This window comes from Equus przewalskii, chromosome 12 (assembly GCF_037783145.1).
Source record: "Equus przewalskii isolate Varuska chromosome 12, EquPr2, whole genome shotgun sequence".
NCBI classification, from domain to species: domain Eukaryota; kingdom Metazoa; phylum Chordata; class Mammalia; order Perissodactyla; family Equidae; genus Equus; species Equus przewalskii.
This window is the reverse complement of record NC_091842.1, coordinates 36,138,948-36,161,311: the sequence shown is the minus strand read 5'-3', so window position 1 is coordinate 36,161,311 and position 22,364 is coordinate 36,138,948. Positions and strand designations below refer to the sequence as shown.

General features: G+C 39.7%; 1 protein-coding gene across 50 annotated transcripts in view; it reads left to right on the top strand.

Moving 5' to 3' along the window:
• The window catches only part of RBFOX1 (RNA binding fox-1 homolog 1), a 1,988,870-nt gene that overhangs the window by 1,934,565 nt on the left and 31,941 nt on the right, over positions 1-22,364 (top strand). For 43 of the 50 annotated variants that reach the window (XM_070566832.1, XM_070566855.1, XM_070566844.1 and 40 more), the window contains 2 exons: positions 3,598-3,637; positions 14,592-14,656. In XM_070566832.1, the coding sequence (XP_070422933.1) occupies positions 3,598-3,637; positions 14,592-14,656 (105 nt within the window). Of the gene's footprint in view, positions 1-3,597; positions 3,638-9,538; positions 9,582-14,591; positions 14,657-22,364 lie in introns of all 50 variants that reach the window. The other 7 variants (XM_008516627.2, XM_070566860.1, XM_070566850.1 and 4 more) reach the window with 1 other exon arrangement.

The following is a 22,364-nucleotide window of genomic DNA, read 5'->3' as shown; positions in this document are numbered from 1 at the left end:
ACCTCCCCAAAGCTAGAGATTATGCCCTTCCTGTAGGCTCTCAAAGGTGTCCAGAATCCTCTAGACTCTGGGCCCTGCACAAGCTCTTCCCTTTGCCCTGCCTGCTCTTCCACCTCTCTGCCTGGCTAAGGCGTTGACATTTCCATGACATTTGCTCAGCTTCCCTCACCACTCTTGCTTACCCTCCTCCTTCCATTACACGTTCAGAGCACCATTATTCTTCTCCTCCGCAGCACCCATCACAGCTACAGTTTTCAGTTTCTGCATATGGATTTGTGACTTTGTGGCCCACTGCCTGTAAGCTCCCTAAGCACAGGTTTCAAGGGTGGACTTGCTCTCTCTGCTCTTTGTGCCTTAGCATCCTGGTTGGAGTATAATAAGCATTTCAATGGTGGAGAGAGAGTACTCATCATTCAGTTTGTTTGAGCTTGTCAAAATGCGGACGCTGGATCACATTTTCTCTTTGGTTCTGTCTCATAGTAGGGGGATGTCAGGGTTCTAATTTTCAATGGCTCACGGTGGAGGGCAAGGCATAATTTTCAATGGCTCACGGTGGAGGTCAAGGGCTGGCAACTATGTTATCCTACTGAACAAGACAGAGGCAACTATCAGGGCCTGCTCTTTTGTCACTTCTGGAAGTTGTTGGTACTAATAGGCTTGACACAGAGGCACACAACCAGCCACAGTGCACAAGAACTGGCCCTCGTGAAAGAAAGGGCCATGTTCTCAGCCAGAGCTCAACCTCAGCCACTCCTGATCCACGATGCATGCCCACTGGAACAGCCCTCAAGGTGTGGGCTCAGCTTTTCTCTCCATTATTCACAGAAGAGCAGACACAGACTGGGTCCCCCTCCACAAATATTTAGAAAAAGGCATTGTTCCTATATTTAAATATATATTAATGTTTGGTTAAAATATTAAAATTTGATTCACACCTGGATCACTTTCTATCTAGCCTCTCACCCTGGCCTCCTAGTCAAGGTCCAGCTTTTGAATCTCAGTTGCCTCCCCCTTCCCCACTGACCGCAGCCAGTGATGCTGAATAACCAGATCAGAGACAAACTTGAGACCACAAGATCCCTCCTCCTAATTGGTTATGGAATTCTAGCTAGAGTCGATGAGCAAATTACTCTGTGTCACTTTCTGTCACCTCCTAATGCCCAACCTGCCCTTTAAAATATGGGCAATATTCACTCCACAGATACGTATGGTAAATCTTCTAGGTGTAAAAGTAATGTGTTAGACACTAAGCGAGACAGAATGTTGTGTAAGCCATTGGGCGCAACTTTCAGGGTGAAATGAGCCACATCCACAAATACCTTTAACATGAGGCAGAAATTGATGAGTAGCCCAAGTGGGGGTCAGAAAAAGTGATGTGGGTGTTTACACGAGGAGGGAAAAATCTCAGCTTCAGGCGGGCGTTGGATAAAGTTCATAGAGATGGTGACATTTAGTAAAAACTACGATGTCAAGCATGTTGCTCATTACTTTGCACGCATCATCTCCTTGACTCCTCCCTTGACGTGGGCACTTCCCTCTTTCCCCATTTTACAGATGAGTGAGTGAAATTCAGAGAGCTTAAGTAATTAGTCCAAGGGCACATAGCTGCTGATTGCTGAGGCTATGACCCAGATGCCCATGTGTTTCCCATCTAACTTGGCTCTTGAATGGTGATCTGCTTTTGGATGAGGATAGTGAGAGAAAAGGCCGTCCCAGAGCAAGGAATAGCATGTGTCCAGGCACGATGGCACGAAAGAATGGGACAGAAGCTGTTTGATATGGCTCAGTGATCAGCTCTGCGGTTCTGGGCCCAAACTAAACATTTGTTGCTTTCCCCCGTTTCATCAGATCTGTTCCAAGTCCTCTTGGCAGAGGCTGGCCCTGCCTTCTGACCTCCAACAGACACTGTCTTTTTATGTTGGAAATGCTGAAAGAGAATTCAAAGCATAGCTCAGGATGCCGCACACCTCAGTATCACAGATTAGGGTTGGACGCTGCTTGACAAGTGCTCTCGTGAACTCTAGCCCTCTCAGATCAAAATAAAAGTGATTCCTACCAACCTTCTTAGCGTGTGAAATCGCTGCCACACTTTTAAGGATAATGGTACTTGAGGTTTAGCCAATCAACTCTGCAAATCCCTGAGAAGCACACTACAGTGTTCTCCAGCAAACCAGTGTCACTGCCGTGTGTGTGTGCATGTGTGTGTGTGTTGTAAAGTGCCTTCCCTTGGCTCCATGTGCTTGGCTTATGTGGGGGTCTACTCTGCTACTGAAACCTGCTGGAATCCCTTGGTAATCGAAGTGTCGCTTCTATTAGAACCCCAGCTCCATTCAATGGTGGGACTCATTGGTCCTTTGCAAGCATCATAAATCATCTATAAACTCTGTGGGGAGATATCAGGGAAGATTATTAATAACAACTATCATCCTTTAGAAAACATGCATTTAGAAACACGTGTTCTTATACTCAAGATATCCTGTGATCCTCCCAAAAGACTGTGAGATGGGCAGGCTATCTATGATCCTCATTAGACCCATTGTAATGTTGAGGAATTCTAAGTCGGTTTCCCATGATCGCACAGCTGTGGGCTTCTTTTCCTGGCTGTTTCACTCAAGGTATACCAAGAAACTTCTGGAGAAGTCTAGGATCTTTTTTTCACCCTCCCATGAAGTTCCTTGTCTCTGGGGTGACTATATGGGTAGTGATCAGAGTATTGCTGTGAACCAGGCTTGTTCCGTTATAATGTGGGACGTGGCTTAGTCTGGATATAATTCCTGTGAATTTACACACAGATATGCATATGCACACACATACGTACACATGAGCACACACACACAGATATATATGCAAACATTCTACTACACACATGTACATTCATACACACATGCACTTATACACATGATGTATACACACACACATAGGCACACTAACACATGTATACACATACAGGCACACAATGTACACACATATAAACAAAGACACATATATTCTTGCCCGCACATGTTCACACACACCTATAATTAGAGATATTCTCCTACATTTACCGTGAAACAGTGGCACATGCAATTACCAAATATAATACTACCATGTAAAAGAATATAGAAGAGAATTTCTGAAATCATTTGGGTTGTCCAGCTCGCCTAAGGTCATTCAGCTATAACCCATATTGAAAATGCGACAATCTGTGCCCCCATCCTTATCAATCATATATTTTAAGCAGATGCTTTTTTTTTTTTTTTCTGGGGGGAGGTATGTGGTTTGAATGAATGCAAACTCTGACCCTCATATCTGCCTAGGCCACTTAAAATCAGCCTCAAATCTCTTTGCATTTCTGCACCCTCTCCTGAAAGAGCGGGAAGTCTGGTACTCAGCACACCACCACATCCTGATTCTGGGCCAACACCGAACCCCAGCCTAATTTTCTCGGTCTGATCGACTGCTGTTGTCTCCAACCTCCTTAACCAATGTGAAAACTATCCTCGGTTCCTGTGTTTTGGATCTTGTCTCCAGACTAACTTCGCCAGTGCCGGGGTTGGTGCGTCTGCATGGGGAAATGCACTAATATGGATGTTTTTCTTTGTGTGTGCACCCTTGCAGTGTTGTTTACCAGGATGGATTTTATGGTGCAGACATTTATGTAAGTATTCATTAACGTGCATGCCATCCTTGTTTCCTCCCGGAGTCATTCCTTTTACAAGTTTGCTGCAAATTTCTCTACCGGTGTCATCCATTTCCTCTTCCTCGTCTGCGGGAAAGAGTCCAGAGGCTCGTGGGGCAGAAGCCCTTGCTCACGATAGCCATCGTGCACTGTTGAGTGAGCGGAATTAACTCCTTGATTGACTTCAGAATAAACGCACCCCCCCCCCCCCAAAAGATGGCATTTCTCTTACGTCAAATGAAAGATTCTCTCCCAAAAAGAATTCTCTCTAAAGTTCTCAGGATGGTCTGTGTGTTTTCAGTATAATATTTACGATAATAGCTGTAGTTACCAGCTGTAGAAGGTTAAAAGATATTTTCATGGCTGATGTTTTCTTATAAATACATTTAATTGTTTATCGAAACAGCTCTAGAAAGACTCTTTCTTTCTCTCTCTCGATCTCTCTCTCAATGTAGATGATTTTAGCAAGAAACATCTCCTGAAAAGATGTATGCCAATTTGAGCATTAAATCCTTTACTTTCATCAAACTTTTATTCCCTCAATTTCCCCCAAACAGTTGCTTGATTTAGAATTGTTAAATTTAGAATTGTTTGTTAGCCGGTCCCAATTTATTAAGCATTTCACTTTTAGAAAGAGCGTAGGATGTCCCTCATTATGGGACCATAATTGGTTACCTAACTTGATCTAGAGGAAGTTAATGTCCCACATTGTGATACTAGCTGCAATGTGATAAAAATGACTTGGAATAAACACAATTTAAAATAAATGGGTGGGATTGGGGGCTATTTTCTAAACCATATAATTTTTTATCACAAGTGACTTCAAGTTAAGTTCAGTGGAATATTTATTGTTTGGTAGACTGGGTAACAAAGAAAAATAAAGCCATATATCTGATCCAATTGATATCACTTACTAGAAAATGGGAAAGACACTGGTTATTTAATTTTCTTCCTTTTGAATTTCAAATAATTACAGTTTTGAGACACGGTGTTCATCTCCATCAATGATGAACTTAGTTGGCTTCTATTATTATTGCATCAGGTACGTTTATTATAATCTGTGGGTTGGGCTTTTTTTTCACAACAAAATAAAGGAACAACCTATGTGTTCTTTCTCCCCAATTGAACAGCCGATTTCCTTTTTTGTGTAGCTTAATCCACTCCTTCTCAGGTCCTCTTTTTCCAGACTTTTAGTTTATACTATTTTAAACAGAGAGGCAGACTGGAGCTGAGCAGGCTGAGCTCATCCACATCCTCAGATACCCAATGAACCCAAACGTCGGTCTACACCCTCTCCTTGGAGTAGCCATTGGATAGAGTATGCACAGGAAGAGAGTTAGGATTATAGTTGGCATAACTGAGTTTAAGAATTTTTTAAAATATGGAAATGGAGGGGAATAGAAAAGGGATGGGAAAAATTAGAAATAAGAAAATTCACCAAAAAGAAAACTCTCTCCATCAACACCCACCCGAGAAAAAAAAAGGACATTCCCAAGGTTAGCTTAAAATAAACATATTATATTATTAGCTGTCATCTGTTGAGTGTTCACTTCTTTGTGAAGTGTCATTTATTGAGTTATTTGTAAAATGACAACAACTTATTGAATTATTAATTTGTGCTGCCCCATGGATATTTCAAATTGGTGTCTCTTCCTCGCCTCGTAGATTTTTCTATGGCAGGAAGTAGAAGCTGCCGGAAACCAGGGGCTGCAGGATTCCACAAATAAGGAAAAAGAATGAACTAGTTAGAGTAATTGCTAGAGTATGTTTGTATTGGTTAGGACAAACAGAAGTCCACAAGAACAAGGCAAATGGAGAGAGAGAGGGACGCAGAAGAGAGCAGATGTGCCAGCTCCAGACCAAAGTGGAAAGAGACATTGCATGCATGGAGGAAATCTACAAAAAAGTCCCTCTGCATTTTAGTCCCCTTAGGAGCTTTTGTTTCCCACAAATTCATCGTATTTGGTACCTGCCTAGTGGTACAGCCCCTCCAGGCATCTGGGTGAGGTTTAGATGAAAGGAGTTCCATCAGCAACTGCAAGTCCTGAGTCTCCTGGTGTCTGGGTTTATAAAACTGTCCCTCTTGCCCTTGTTAAGCCACCCTACTAGCCAAAAAAAAAAAAAAATGTATAGCATTTTCCCACGATCCATATTATAATGACCATAAGATTTTTCAGGAGGCAGTTCCAAATAGGCAGCTAGGTGATGGAAAAACTAACTGAAATGTGAACTTTGAGCTTTGTCTGCCCAGCACATGTTTCTGCCCTCTTTCTAAGAAGGTAGCTGGGACCTTGCAGAGTATTTCTGAATATTTTGCTCTGTGTAAGAGGGCAGCTTAGGAATATTGCTACTGGTTGCTGTGTGTATGCTGGGACAGTGATAAACTAGATCACCCCATTATGGCAGCAAAACAAGAGCTCGTCAATGGCCTTGAGTTGATTTAAGGGCAAGAAAGAAAATGAGTACTTCCTGCATTCTAGAGTGTACAGAGCAGGATTTCTTCTGGCCAGAAGTATATTATAAGCTTGAATATGCTTTTTCAAGCTGCTACCCCTACCCGCCTTGAGATACTGGAATGTTCTGATGAGTGGAAACGTTCCCAGTGCTCCATTTTGAAAAGAAATGGTGATTAACGAGGTTCATGGAAAAGCATGCAAGGCTTTATCTTATTTAAAGGAGGTTTCTGGTTTGCTCCTTCAATCTCATTAGAAATAGTGCACAACAAACAGGTTTAGGATGATCCTGAGAGAACCTGGGACGTGTGTTAGACACATTGGTCACCTCTAATAGGTTTAAACCAGTTATTTCTCTTTTAATGTTATTGGGCAGAGTAGTAAGCCTCTAGCTTTGGTTACTTTTAAGGGAGGAAGGAGGGCGAAGTCTCCAATTCTTCCTATTCAGATTGTTCTCAATCTTGACAGGCTATCAGAGCAACTCAACAAGTGTAACAGCTCGCACCCCAGAGCGACTGCCCTTTCCCATGCATCCAACTTTCTCCCACCCCTTCACCTCTTCTTTGTGCAAGTTCTCTCCATCCCTCCCACCTGCTGTGGGAGCCCTCGGGCATTCTGAGTCCTGCCAGAGCACAAAGGATTTGAAAGACCTCCAGGATCCCTGTAACTGGCAAGCCACAACCTCCTATCTAGAATTAGCTCATTCTTAAACTTTTCAGAGAAGAGGGGATTAAGGAGAGAGAGAGAGATGATCCTAGATGCCTTGAAATTGCTGGAGGGAGTAGACTTGTTATGAGATGCTGTGAGCCAGAAACTAAGGTGAAAACCAGGGATGCTCGTTTTGGCTGAGGGCAAGGAAAAATCATCCTACTCAGGAGCTGAGCCCTGCAGGAGAAACGCCACCTCTAGTCGCATTGGACATGCCCAGGCCCAGAGTGGATGGCCACTCATCAGGGAGGATGTGTAGGGGGTTCTAGGTTGGAAAGGAGGATAGAAAAGGTCATTGCCTGGATCCCTTGCACCTGAAGACATGCACACACACACTTTTATTTCAAAAGCTAGGAATTTAGTTTACATACCTAGCATATCAAATCTATAAGTTCACTATTATTGCTTACTGGGACACATTTAAGTAAATTCACTTTAATTAAAATGTGGGTCAAGTTAAAGGAAAAACTAAGTAATAGTAGAGGTGATATATGGGTATGACAAACCGGAAGTTGGAGGACTTTTTTAGACCATGCTTTCTTAGACTGTTTGAAACTTAGAAGAACTAAGTTCCCTAAACCTACAAAGCAATCCATTATATTTAGGGGTGAAGCTATAGATCTCATGAGGCCAGAATTGATCAAGGAGCTGAAAATATGCATTGCTTAACTGAACTTAGCCAAGACACTTGTCTTCACCCACTTGGGGAGATCTCCAACGATATGGCATTTGATCAAAAGATAACTATTGAAAATGGAAAGAAGGAAATTATAGTAGAGCCATAAAAAAGAATTGACAAACTAGCAATAGAAACTGGAGTAAGATAGTGGAGTTTTGGGCAATGGGGAGAAGGGAAGAGAAGACAGGAAGAGTGAGAGAGAGAGAGAACTGATACACAATATAAATGTTAACGTGTTCACTTGTATTAGGAGAGCCCTAAGCTTTCTAACAGTCAATGCAACCTTGAGGCTGCCTAGCAAATATGTCTCAATGAGATGCTCATGAATTTTTACATCATTCTTAAATTCCGTTGTAACAAGTTTCTGCTTGACACCATGGCTAAACACAATTATTTCTGAATTCATGTCACTCTGCCCTTCATGGATCTTAAAACAAAGAAGTGTCCTCATTTCAACCATGTTTGAGCTCAGGAAGGAGAAGTGTCAGTAGCTTTGAGAATGTGTAATATTGAAAAGCAGACATTCTCCAAATAAAACTTCCAAGTCCTTATTCCTGAGACCTTGCTTTCAGTGTGAGCCAGCTGAGGATCAGCATTAGGCTGGTCAGTCACCATGGGGGAGGCGACAGCCCATTAAGAAATTAAGCATCTACTATGTGAGAGATGAGATGCTCAAATTTACTGCAAGCATCTCCTCCTCACCATGGCCATATAAGGGAGAAGTCTTATTACCCATTACCTCCACTTTTTTTTTCAGAGGAGGAAACTTTTGCAGAAAATAGATGAAATAATTTGTCCAGCCATCTTGACTGACACTGGGGTTTGAGCCCATGTGATCTAGCTACAGAGTTCAATGCTTAAGCCCTGAGCCAACAGAGTAACATTGTTGTCCTCACTGGGCAAACTTCAAGAAATGCAGTGAAAGGAAGGAAATGAGCAGGATGAGAAGTGAGAGAAAGATGGAGAACATAATGGGGTGGGCAGGCCACTAGGGACTAATATCTATACTTGAAACATTGAAACGAGCAATGAGATCTGTGGGGAGAGAGAAAACTAGAACTTTGACAGGCATAGCTCCACAAGCTTAGATTTAACTTAAAAAGGAAGTTAAGTAAAACTAAGCTGTAAAGGAAAGCCAGAATATATACAAAAAATATATCTACATTCATATTCATCTACATATCCATATATGCATGCACAAACATACCTTTATAAAGAAGGTCCCTAAATCTCTTAAAATCACCTTTGTGTCTGCCAGGGAACTGGAAAATTTCATTTTAAAATGGAACCACTCACAGGAGCGATTAGTCATGCCCTTGAATGACTCTCAGATCTGAAAGTTGCTTCCCAGCCTGTCCTAGGGTTCAACTGAGATCTTGTCAGTGTAGGACTTGAATGAAGTGATGACATGTTATTGACATATATTAACCACAGCTTTTCTAGACACATGCACACACACACAGAGTTTGTCTAGTCAGATATATTAAAAGTAACTTTGGTAGTTTCAATATGATTCATTAGTTCATGAAATGCAATTGTGCTCTCTGTTGTTAGTTGAGATTAAATTTAAAAAAAATGAAGCCATTGATAGAGTTATTTATGGTTGCTATGGTACTGCTATCTCAACCACTTCGGTAATTAGGGATCAAGGTTAAGTTCTCACGTGTTCCAGAGAATTCCAATCATGAGATAGAGAGAGAAATTTGAAATAGTTCACTTGAACTGTTGGAATATGCTTGGAAGGGTAAGAAGCCATGAAAGTATCCTTTTTTCTTCTTTGAAAATAAACACAGGTTATAACACAAAATACCACGAGGGTGGTTTGCTGCCCACATCTGCTTTCCTGATCCTCTCAGTCACAGAGATGTGCCACTAAGATTCTTTGGTTCCTCTTTTGGTTTGGTGAGTCATCTCAGGTCTTTATGAAGCAAGAGAAGCAAACTTGTAAATGAATTGCTCTGGAATTTCTGTCTGACTTATGCATTTCTTTTATTTATTTCATTTTTGCATTGAAAACATTACATTTCTGTTTCCTTATAGAGTAGTGTATCAAGAGCCTGTGTATGGCAATAAATTGCTGCAGGTATGAAATCCCAACTGGTGGAAAAACTCATCACTATGATTGTGGGTTTGCTGTGAAATCCTACTAACAAGACAATTCTGGGGAGGGGAGATATTCTCTAACATAGAAGGAAGAAAGACTTAACTGAATTTTCCAGTTTTGATGTGACTTCTTCTAGAATAGAGATGCTCATCCTCAAATTTCCCCTCTTTTCTAGATCATGAGTGTATCAAAATGGAGGTCTGCCTTGGATATACATGTCTTGGCTTAAAATGTATCTGGATTCAATTAATATAAATTCAAGGAAAAGAATTCCAGGGTTTGGTTGAACCAATTGTCTGGGTGATGTTTTAGTGGGTTCCTGGAATCAACTGGAATGGTTAAAAGAAAAACCTCTCATTCATCCAGCATCAAGGGTCAGCAGAGCTAACATCACTTTCCCTGGTTTCATTGTAGCTTGTTATAAATTTATTTCACACCTATTGCTATAGCTTTCAAACCTATTTCTCACTGCTGAAGCAACCCCCAAATGAACAAATTTGTAGGAAAAAAAGAGACAGCATATCCATTGGAGTGTAACTGACTCAGTCTCCAAACTTTGGTCTATGACCAGCATTAAAACTGTCAAACAAAATGAAAGAAGAATGTAAAACTAAAGATGATCAGTGAGTTTCCCTGTAAACTGCAATTCCCATTGCTGTTCTGTATTGTCAATTAAGAAAGTACAATTTTTTACAGTGAAAATTAATCAAGTTTTAATAAGAAACGTAATATGATAAAAGGGTACTAGGATCTAGGAGAGAACAAAGTAATTGAAATTCCTGAGATCAACTTTTATTTTCACGTTTCAAGTAAACTGGACTTCTACTGCCGCACTTCCAAAATATCAGAATGTACAGTGCAGATAAATTAGGGAGTCATTATTTATATTTAAATTTTTGATTTTTGCAGGTGCTCTTGTAAATGTTATTTCAGTAAATAAGATGCTTATGTACATATACATATATATCTATATATATAGCTATAGATATCTCAATCCATCGTTTTACACAAAGTGAGAGCCTTGGGTATTCTCAGAAAGGAGGAGGCTCGCTCTGTGATTAAGCTCCTTACTACTTTAGCATGCGCTCAAGCTGAAGAGAAACACACACACGCATTACAGCCCTACCCATTCCCATGTCCCCACCAGCACACAGAAGTTTCCCTTCTCTTTCTAAGTAATTCACCCTTTGGTTATTAGAACATCTTTTCCCAAAAGTATGCTGTAAAGTTAAAAATGTAATTTTCTTTGTCAAACTACTTTGAGATGCGTGGGAGACACACAGTGCTCATCAGTATGGTTTTAGGAGGTTCCACAAATGGAGTCCCTTGTCTTATTTAGTTTAACGCAGTATTTCCCAAACCTCTTTGGTCACGGAATCTTTCGTTTCCCTGCCACTGTTAGTATCTCACCAAGCGCAACTTTGAAAATTCTTTATTGGAACATCATTAGTGGTTCTGCGTGAGTAACTTCCCCAGATGGACCTCCAGAGGTCTCGCTAACAAAGGGGATGTTTCAGCCCCCGTGAGTCGGTGTCTTCAATGGCCACATCTGGTGGTGGTGGCAGGGATGGGAGGGGGAATCCATAATGGCCATTTAAAATTGACATTTTATATATGGTCACATTTATATTTTGCTGTCCGATATGTGAAAAATGAATATGTTTTATGAGTAGGGAGTGTAGAACTGTGTTTTCCTTTGGTTTGGTGGTAGGAAAAATCTAACTGTCAAGGGTGAATTTTTGTCCTAAGCTCTGGGAGGACCGTTTTCAACACGAACACGGTGTGGTGTCAGCAAATGGAAGTGAGAGCTCCTTTTTCAGACATTGCCCCAGAACCTTGCAGTAACTCTGGTGATGCTCAGCGAGCTGCAAAGTCTGGAGCAATAAACTTGATTAGAATCACCTGTTAGAAAGGCAAATTAAAGCAGTTTGTATTTTTTGATCATTTTACTGTGTAAGCATACACACACTGAGTTAATACACAACTCTGTTATTCCTTCAATACGGATCTCATACAGAAGAAAAATAGCAAAGGAAGACAATGCAATATGGTCATGTGCCATATAACGTTTAGGTCAACAATGGACCACGTATAAGATGGTGGTCCCATAAGATTAGTACCATATAACTTAGGTATGTAGTAGGCTGTCCCATCTAGATTTGTGTGAGTACACTCTATGATGTTCGCACAATGACGAAATCGGTCAACCACGCAGTTCTCAGAACATAGCCCCGTCGTTAGTCAGTACACGACTGTATGTAGACATGGAGGTATGAAACCACGTAATCCTCTTCTTGTTCCATTTCGTACATATTTCAGGGGACACTAGGACCTGTACGGTCCAATATGTTAGGTAGCCACTGGCCCCATGTGGTCACTTACATTTAAATTTGAATGAACTCAAATTAAATAAATTAAAAATTTAGTTTGTTTTACCGGCCACATTTCAAGTGTCCAACAGTCACTTAGGACAAGTGGCTACCGTATTGGACAGCACAGAAATAAAACATTTCCATCATCACCAAAAGGTCTGCTGGACAGCAAGGATACCACTGCTCAAAGTCAAAATCTCTCCGCTGGCGTCACAGACTTTCACAAACTCTGACTCTTGAATGGCGAGTGCTTGTAAACAAATTCCTAAATGACAAAGACAAGTGTCAGGGCATTGACCACTTGTGCCTGTCTTGCATGGAAAAACACACTTATTTTCTCTAAATGGCCAAGCCATATGCAAATACTTAGAGGATGGCTCCTTCCAAAGCTTCGTAGACAAGCACATCTGTTGTGCAGAAGGATCCCAGGTGTCCACACACAATTTTGTGTTCATACAATAAATATCAACCTAGCAGTCAGTGAGGTTCATTTTAGGTATTTTCTGTTTGCACTGCAGCAGCTCTTTCCATTTATAAAACTTACCACCTCCTTTCATTGATGGAAACTACTGCAGAAGTTGGAGGAAATGTGCCGAGGTCAAACAAAAACGGTTTGCATGCGGGATGTTGCTAGAAATCTTTGCTAGGACCAAATTCAGTCACTAAATTATGATTGATTTACATGGCACTTGATGCACATACCTTTGCAATCATGTTTGTTTTTCATTCTGGGAGTGTGAGCAAAACTAAAACATACACAAACACACACACACACACACACACACACACACTTTTACTCAGCTCAAAGCTTTCAGCTGGTTGCCGCTAATGCTTTCTAGCAATCAGGGAGGCAATTCCAGCCCCTCCCTGCCTCATTAAGTTTAACAGACATACCTGCACACCTGTATCTTTCTGGATGCATCATGAAAGCCAAGGAGATGGGCAAGCAGATGAAAAGACTGGCTCCAGAAATCTGGTGACCTAATTTCCCCTCATGCCATCGGTCTGTATCTTGAGCGTGTTGCTGCTATGACAATTGCTTTGGTTTTATAACTCCTCAGCACATTTAATGAGTTTTCCCATTCCTAATTAGAGAACATGGTGTTTGGAACACCAGGTGGTGTCTGGCTAAGACCTCTTTTTAATTTCCATATTGTTTTTCAGGGGAGACTTTTTTTTTTTTAATACTGGCTCCAAATTATTGCTGATTATCTGTCAGGATGTCTTGGATGTGTCTTCCCCAAGGCTGATCCAAAGAACAAACTTCTTTAATGAAAAACTAGACTTTCTAAATTGCTATGTATATATTGACAGAGTTATTCTGAAAGCCACCTGTGTCTAGAAGAGAGTAGAAACAAGTTATTGGGACTAATTCCTCTACGTTTTGAAAGATGCTTTTTGCAGCGTCCCATTCATCTAATTTTTATCCTACTACTTGGTTTTTTCCTATACATGAAGCCAAATGCATTATACCTCCCAACTCATGATTTTACTGCTAGAAGCTCTCTGAAGTCTCAGCGATTTGCTGTTAGATGCCCTCTGACACCCCAGTCTCTTCTGAGTTGCCTCTTTTTGGTGAGGGTGAGAACACTTCCCTCAGAGGATCATGGGACTGTGAATTCTAATTAGAACCTGAGTGGTCCCTGTATTATCGGTGGGGACTGGAGCCTGTTTGTTAATTGTGCTGAGATCATCCGACAGTGGTTGATGTCTCGCTGTGGTCTGCTGAGCAAGAAGCTCTGTTATTTTCACAGTTTGATAATCAATGCTTCACTGAACACAATTCCTTTCGAATATGCCCATTTGCTTGTCCTCTGCTTAATTGAACAATTGCAATTACTGGTACATACAGCTAAATGTTAATTATTTTTTCAGATTTTTTTCTCCCTTAATGATTTTATTTACAAATTGGAAGACTTTATCATATTTTCCACACAAAACAAATTCCCTATCTGAACCAACGTGATATCTCTCGCTGAAAAGATGGAATTTTTAAGAAGCTTTCACCATTCCTTTTTGTAATAATTATGTAACATTTAGAAACCTAAAGACAGTCTTCTTTAATTGCTTTAGTGGTTAAGTGACTACATATGTAAGAGATTACTGATAAACTTTCAATCAAAGGGTTATCTTATGTTTTTTTGTAAATATAAGACAGGAGGGCATTAGCTTGACCTATATTGGATTTTTAAGGAAGTAATCAAGGGTTGTTCAAATAAAATATAAGTTAATAGCTAATAAGTAAAAGTAAAGAATAATCATTTTTAAAAATCTGGAAAGTTCAGCAAAGTATAAAGAATGTGTAAATAATCCCCCATAATCTTCCCCTGCCCCAAACAATCACTGTTAACATTTAGGTACTTGTCCTTCAAAGGGCATTTGGGTTCTCCCTTGGGGATATGCTTACAACTGCTAACCTTTAACATCCAGCTGGGGTTGGTGTTCAAGCCCTGCTCTCCAGTGTGTGTTGTACTCGTGCTTTGATACTAAGCTTTCATTAACCACCACTTTAGATTGGTAGACTTGGGTAACTGCTGTTCTGGTGTGGTCTCACAACTGGGCATCCCTGAGCTGGGCTCCTCGGCATCCCTAAGTCAGATGTCTCCTTGTGTTTCAGGGTGGTTATGCTGCATACCGCTACGCCCAGCCTACCCCTGCCACTGCTGCTGCCTACAGTGACAGGTAAGAGTCTTCCTTCCTTCTTGTGCTTGACAACTACTCGCAAATTATCTTAACTTAAATTGGTGGGAGATGAGATTCTTGTCCAGTCTTGGTGCAAATGCATGACTGCTGGGGAGGCAGCACCCAAAAAGTTAGGCCCCCTGGTGAAGGTGAACACAGGGCCACGTCCGTTGAGAGAGGATGAATCATTAAGCCCAGCTCGTTCTCAACTCTCGCCCTCTCTGCTAAGACACAAAGAGAATATGCTTTGTCCACGTACGATTGTTTTTCAGATCTCGTAATTCCTCTGACAGCACACCTTGCATGCACACATGTACACTCCCTGTACAGCCTTCGAATGGTCTTCTTGGTAAGACCATGGTTTCCTCTAAGTCATAGGAAAAAATACAGAAGGTGATCCTGCAGGTTTACCTCAATTTCAAGCACTCCATTTCCCTTTTTTACAATTTTTTACACCCAGTAAAGCATTCCCTCCATTGCATTTTTTTTTAACCCAAAGGAAAGGAATGGGGGAAGTGTACCTGGCATTCCTAAAGAAGTGTGTTCTTTTTGGCAGTGCCCAGTGTCCGATCCTACTAAGATAAGCCAACTTTTATTTGTAATGCAGACCACATGTTAAGACTGGCAGTGGAAGGGAGAGAAGTGGGTTTAAGAAATGCAGGAGGCAGAATGGATGGCGGGGTGGGGAGTGGGGGATGGAGGAGTTTATTACTCATTACCCAGGCTTAACAGATGACTTGGTTCCTGAAATGGCAAGCCACAGCTCTTTTTGTATAGGGCCTTGAAAAAAGAAAGTGTGTGTTTCCATATTGAATGCAACTCGTTGGCTCTGTTTTCTGAGGACATAAATGTGAATGTTCAGATGCTCTGCATGCACAAATGTCATTGAGGGTGCTTATTTTGGGAAATGACTCCTTTCATTTAAAAATATGTTTCCTGAATAAAACAGTAGTGATAACAATTTGCATGTGTGGCTGAGGCATGCTGGGTCAGACAGGTAAGCAGGTGATGGATTTGACTCCTGAATGGGAAGTATCAGCAGCCACTGGTTCTTCTACCTGGCCTGTTGTGACTTAGTTCCTATCTTGGTTTGCTGTGGTGTGCTTTCTCTGCAGTGCCATTCCATCTCTCACAAGATGTGTTGTTAGCTCATTGTAGCTACAGAATTCTTCTGAGGTATAATAAAGCAAAATAAATTTCTGACCCCTAAAAGGTGCACTTTGAAAACCCCATGTGTAAATTTGTAATAAGTGGCTCTTTGGCAAGACAGAATTGAGATCTACTGTCTGGTTGTATGCAGACGTTGCTACTATTTTCTTATAACCAGCCATAATGAGTTCTCAAGGCTGGAGGGAACCTCCAAAAAAATCCAAACAATTGTCAAGATCCAGTTCTAAGTATATAAATTATCCAGTTACCCAGTAATCAGTTGCCAGATGCAAAATATGTTTTATGTAAGTTACTATCTCCCATACACTTTGACATTGGATTAGGAAAATAGAGAGGGTCAATAAGGCTAATAAAAATGATGACAATCTTGAAATACTCAAGATCATTCTACAAATGAAAAGGCTTAATGCTATTAAATTCTGCACACTGAAGATTCACAGAGTATCCATTGTAATGTGGTTCATCTACAACCCTTAATTATTTTTATGAAAATATCTCTAAATGCTAAATTCTCAAACACCCACTTTGTATATAATTATAATCATAGTAACTTTAGCCTGCTGTATAATTATAAGAATCTTAAATGGATTTATTTCTTTGGATTTTTATCTTGCTTCTCAGTATAACTATATCTATCCCAAAGTGGGGGGAAAAAAGGTTAATTACAAAGATATAATTTAAATTGCTTTCTTCCATTAGACCAATCTAAACATTTAAAAAAATAAACAATGTTTAATACTATTCTTAAATAGAATTATTTGAGAATCTGGCCATCTCCATTTGCATTCATCTAAGCATTGTCAAAATATTTCTGCATTTTGGGGTACCATATATGTAAATATGTGTATAAAATTTGTTATTTTAATATTATTAAGATTTCTCACTGGCAACATATCCTACTGAAAAATTGCCTTCATTCTTGAATTGGTAAATCTTGAGTAACTCTGCAATTCCCACTTTAGTATAATAGTTTCAGTTGAAGAAACCAACTAAATATACTCTTGTCCATGTAATTGGCCTCTTGCTGTTCATTAAAGAAATTTGCACATTAGGTCTTCCTGGTTGCTGTGGAAATTGATTACTAGGCCTATTTAACTTTAGTATAAGCAAGACACTTGCCACATGCGGGATTAATACATTGAGGTAAATGCAGTAATAGATAAATTACCAGAAAACAGCCTTTAAAATGATATTTCTGGTTTGATTTGTAAAGTGTATTTATGAAATGGTGGTACTTCCTTTTATTTTTAGTAAGCCGGTAAAGAGAAGGAAGACCCTTTTATAGAAGATACATATTTGGGGGAAAATGTGAAATTATCAGAATAGCTTTTGAATCTGGATTAAAGATGCCAAATATTTAGAAATTATCTCAGGGCAGTCATTAATAATTTATTTTTATACGATCACATTGTAACATCAAGAATGATAGTCTTAGTTCCTTTTCTCCAGAAGGCAGACAGGATGACAGAAAGAAAAAACTTCTCACCCTGAAGAAACGCGTTCAAAATAGGAAGTAAAATCAACAGGAACTGAGAATGTTTTGGTAATGCTCACTGGTTGTCAGATTGATCAAAAGAGAAACTTCCACAAACTTTCTCTGTAATCATGAAATTCACTCTTCAGACGTCTTGAAAGCAAAAGAAGTTTGATGTCCCCAGTCGGTAGAATTTTACCTTTTATCAGCACAAATTAAGCCCTCATCAAATTAAAGATTCAGGGACCTTTGGAAAATACTGAACTCCAGTAACCTCAGGATTGTCCAGAAGGTCCTTGATGGGCACCTTGCAACTCCCTGCCCATCGTCTTCTTGGTTAAATGATCACATGCTGATTATCTGGGAGCACCCTGAGAGTTTCTGAATGCTGACCTCAGAATGAAGACCATCTGGTGTGGGCAGAGATTTCCCCAAAAGAAAAATACCTGACTGGACTACATAATTTTATAGTCTCATTGACGAATTTAAGGGACTAGGCAAACATCTTTCCTTGGCATTTAGGCAACACTCAGTAAGCATTTGACCTCACCAAATCTTTATTTTTAATCTCGTTCGGATTTATGGAAAGCCAACTGTCCACCCTCTCAAAGGAGATTGTTTTCTGAGCTTGAACCAATGAAAGCATGGCAGTGGGGCCGATGGTCATCTGGTCATTGCATGCCACTTGGTGTTTCTGTTGTGTCCGTGATATGTTCTGGATTTGACAGGTCCATCCTCACATTAGCTCGATGAATGGCTTGCTTGAATTAAGCCTGGGGGCAGGCTTCTCTTTATCGATTGGCTCTTGGTTTCTTTGTGTATTATGACTTGGTCATTGTTGCATCTTTGAGCAGCCAAACCGGGATGGGAGTGGGAGGGAGATTCCCTGTTCAATGAATTATGCCACAAATATTTGGGGAAATATGTATGATATGTACATAGCTTTGATGACAATGTTACCTCACCAGAAAGGCAGACATTTGTCATGCTTGTCCTGCTTGCTAAACATTCTATTTAACATCTCCTAACAACCAGTGCATGAGAACGTCCCCCCACGTTATGGCAGAAGGGAACTAGATGCAGACCAGCTGGAGAGGAGAGTCATAGAGAGGGGTTCACTCAGAAGTGTCGTAATGACCCGGTTGCACTGAGAGTTACCAGGGACCACTTCTTTCATGTAAGACAAGCATTTCCTTTAAAGATCCCCAAAGGTCAGCAGCTTTCACAGCCCCAGCTGCACAGGTGCCCCTAGACTGAGCAAAAGAGACAGCACCAACAAGGCTTTATTTATTTTATTTTCTACCCGTTTTTATTTGTTTGTTTTGTGAGACCCTAAAGTTTCGTTGGTAACATAGTATTAGACGGTACCATATGAAAGTGCTATTTTTGTGTGAAAAAATGGTGAAATATTGACAATTTCATAAAGCTCAACTTAATGGAAGCCCAATTAAAATGTCATAGTATGAATTATCCTGCTCTGTGCAGTTGAAATATATATAGGCATATTCATACATATATGTGTGTTGTGTATATATATTCATATACATATATTAAAATTATATATTCACAACACAAACACACACACAAACACACATACATCTGTGCCTTAGGACCTCACGAAGGACTCATAAGAGTATCTAGGTAAATCTTAATACAAGGAGGCCAGGACTTGTCAAGTTCAGGCAGTCATAAACCACATGCTAGAACATCCTTTAAATGTGAAATTCATGGCCTATGAATAAAAGGTCTATTTCAGAGAAACATAGATTAGTAGTTCTTTCTTAAAACTCAATAAGGATAAGTAGGCATGTCTTTGTGATCATGGAGAAGTTGGTCAACTCCTATTTAAAACTATATAGGTGATAGAGATAGATAAATACATACACATATACGTAGATGGGTAGATGGATGGAGGGAGGGAGGGAGGGAGGGATGGATAGAAAGATATACAAATGATAGATAAATAGATACAGAGGTAGTTAGGTGGATGAATGGAAAGAAAGAAGAAAGAAAATGATGGAAGGAAGGAAGGGAGTGAGGAAGGAGAGAAAGAATAAAGAAGAGAGAAAAAGAAAGATAGATAAATAGATAGATGTATGGATAGATAGAAAAAGGCCATCTCTCTATCTTCTCATAATATTTTATCATAAGCTTAACTACAGGACATAGAACTAAATCCTTAGGTACAACCTTAGTTCGATCTAAACTGAAAACATAAAGGGATCTGAACTGATTTCCGCTAGTGCAAGTACTCCCTATCTCTTTTAGGACTTTTTACTTCCTGGACTCAGATTAAAACTAGAGAAATGCCATCATTAAAATAAGGCTAATAATTGCATTTAAGATGATATACCATTTATTTGGAGTCCTTTTCAGATGATGATAGACTAAAGTTTAAGGGATTGTCAGCCTGTAAAGCATCCACACATCCCGAATAGAAAATTTAATTTACCATTTAAGGACAGTGTGTTTCTCTGGGTTTTTTGTAGAAAGTTTAATTTAAGAAATATTGCTGTACTTTTTCTGGCTGTGGGTTAGAACAGAGAAAACTTCATCTATTGATAATGCGGATCCCTTAATGAGAGTAGACCATGCAAAGCCGACAAAGGAGGGAAGTTTCATTGTTTTGCCCATTCCTCTCATCTGAACCAAGTTCCACAAGAGTTGAAACTGTTTCTGGTTAAAAAGCAGTAACAAGTCCATGCACCTAATCTTTGTGAAGTGTGCAAGCAGAGATCTCAAGATCTTATCTTAGTGCTTTCTTAAGGCACTATCTCCCAAGGCCAGTTCAAGACCCGATGACTGCCTCTGATGCCATATTTACTGGTTTACCTGACAGGTGAACACGGATCATGTAAAATGCCCATCAACTCCCTTGTCTGGGTAATGGTCAGGCTTTATCCATGCTGCTTTCTCAGGCTGTTATAAACAGCTTCTCTTTTATGAAATGATGACAACAGCAAATAGCTTTGTTTTGTTTTTATCCAATTTTGTTTTTAATGTTCTTACTTGGCAAAATAAAAGCTGGCAACTCTATGGTAGACTCCCTATTATATTTTATTTACATTTTCAACCCTTTTTGAGACACCCACTGTCGAATAAATACAGTGAAATTATTGTAAAACTTGATGATGCCAAGGATGTATTCTCAAATGAACAAGGAACTGAGTGAGGGCTTAGTTCCTGGAGGTTCAGAGGGGCCAGAAGTGTATCGTGTGCCATCTTGCCAATTGAGACAAGGATCCAGGGGCAGGAGGAAGCTGTTTTAGATTCAGATTCTAACCTGTTGAGTCAAAACATGGCGGCCAACAGTAGTGGCGCCATGGTACCTTTTTTGATAGTGCCTTGTTGAAGTTGTTCTTGATTTTAGCTTTTCATCTTTTCTGCTATTTTCACTCATCCTGATGAGCTCTCCTGGCTTCTGCAATTTAAAAAATGACTCCCTGTCAACTTGTAATAGAATCATAGCAGAAAAAGTCACGAATGCCTTCATATATATCCTTCTGTACCCCAGTGCCTAGAAAAGCAAATCCAGGTTTTTTTAATTAGAAAACCAGGTTGAAAAAATACATGTATGTATTGACATAATAGTATATACATATAATATATAGGTACATAATCTATTCTTGTTTTTATTTATATTTTTATTCTTCTTTTTAATTTAAAGTTGACTTTCTTAACTGATTCCTTTTTCTTTTTTTGGTGATTCAAGGTCCCCCCAGGAAGAGAAAGTGAAGCTAATTATTCTAGACGGCTCTAGGCTAACTAGAAAGAAATATGTCCAGTCAACCCTCAGTATCCATGGGGGATTGGTTCCAGGACACCCTGTGATACCAAAATCTGCAGATGCTCAAGTTTCTTATATAAAATAGTGTAGTATTTCATATAACCTATGCTCATCCTCCTGTATACTTCAGATCATCTCTAGATTACTTATAATACCTCACACCATGTATATGCTATGTAAATAGTGCTTATATTGTTTAGGGAATAATGACAAGAAAGAAAAGTCTGTATGTTTTTGGTACAGATGCAACCATCTTCAATCCTCAGTTGGTAGATTCTGTGGATGTGGAACCCCTGGATACAGAAGGCAGAGGGCGGACTGTATCGCCTGTGAGCTTCCCATTACAAGCTCACATACCAGATAAAAATAAATTTCTCCAATAAAACTTGTAATCTATATGACAGGGCTCCCATTAAAATGTTCATTAGTTGGAAATAGCAGACTTTACTATTTGGTTGACTAAGACTTCTTGAAGTTTAATGTCGTAGATAAGCAAATTTTGATTCCAATCATCTCTCTGTGATAATGATAACAATAATTAGGAAAATAGCCCTAATAACAATGGCTATTTATGGAGTCCTTACTATGTGATAGGCACGATTCTAGGTGCTTTAAAAATACAGAGTCACTGGACTTTCACACCAACCCTAAAAGATAGATGTTGCCCCTCCATTTTACAGATGGGGAAGGCAAGCTTGGAAAAGATGAACAAGTTGTCCAGCTCAGCTTGAAAGCTAAAGTCTATATCCTTAATCACTAGGCCATGTTACATCTTAATGGAACGACCTTGAGAAGTAATTTTTTTGCACTCCATCACCTCATCTGTTACGGGTATATGGATTCTGCCTTACAGAGTGGTTTGGAAGTTTTGAGACAAGGTCTATGAAATATCCAGCATATGAAGGGCACTACATGAAATGTTCTTGTTTTTATTTCTGTATATTCCCATAAGATAGTCAACGAAGAGCTTTAAATCTTGATAGTGAGAATGAGCTTTGAGGAAACCAAGAATATCTGGCTTATTTCAATTCTATCTGGATCTCTAAAATTTAGGAGTCTGAATCTGCTGTTCCTTTAATGGGTTCTAGAGTCACTCAAAGAGTTTAGGAAGAAAGTGACCAAAGCTACTCAACTGAGTATGGTATAGAAAAGCCTTTTAAAATATAATAGGTAGAATTATATGCAAATCTAATGCTTTTTAATACACTGAGTTCCAAGAATAGTTTATGTTTGTTTTGTTTTGCTTTGTTTTTTTTTATGGAAAAACTTTTTTTTTG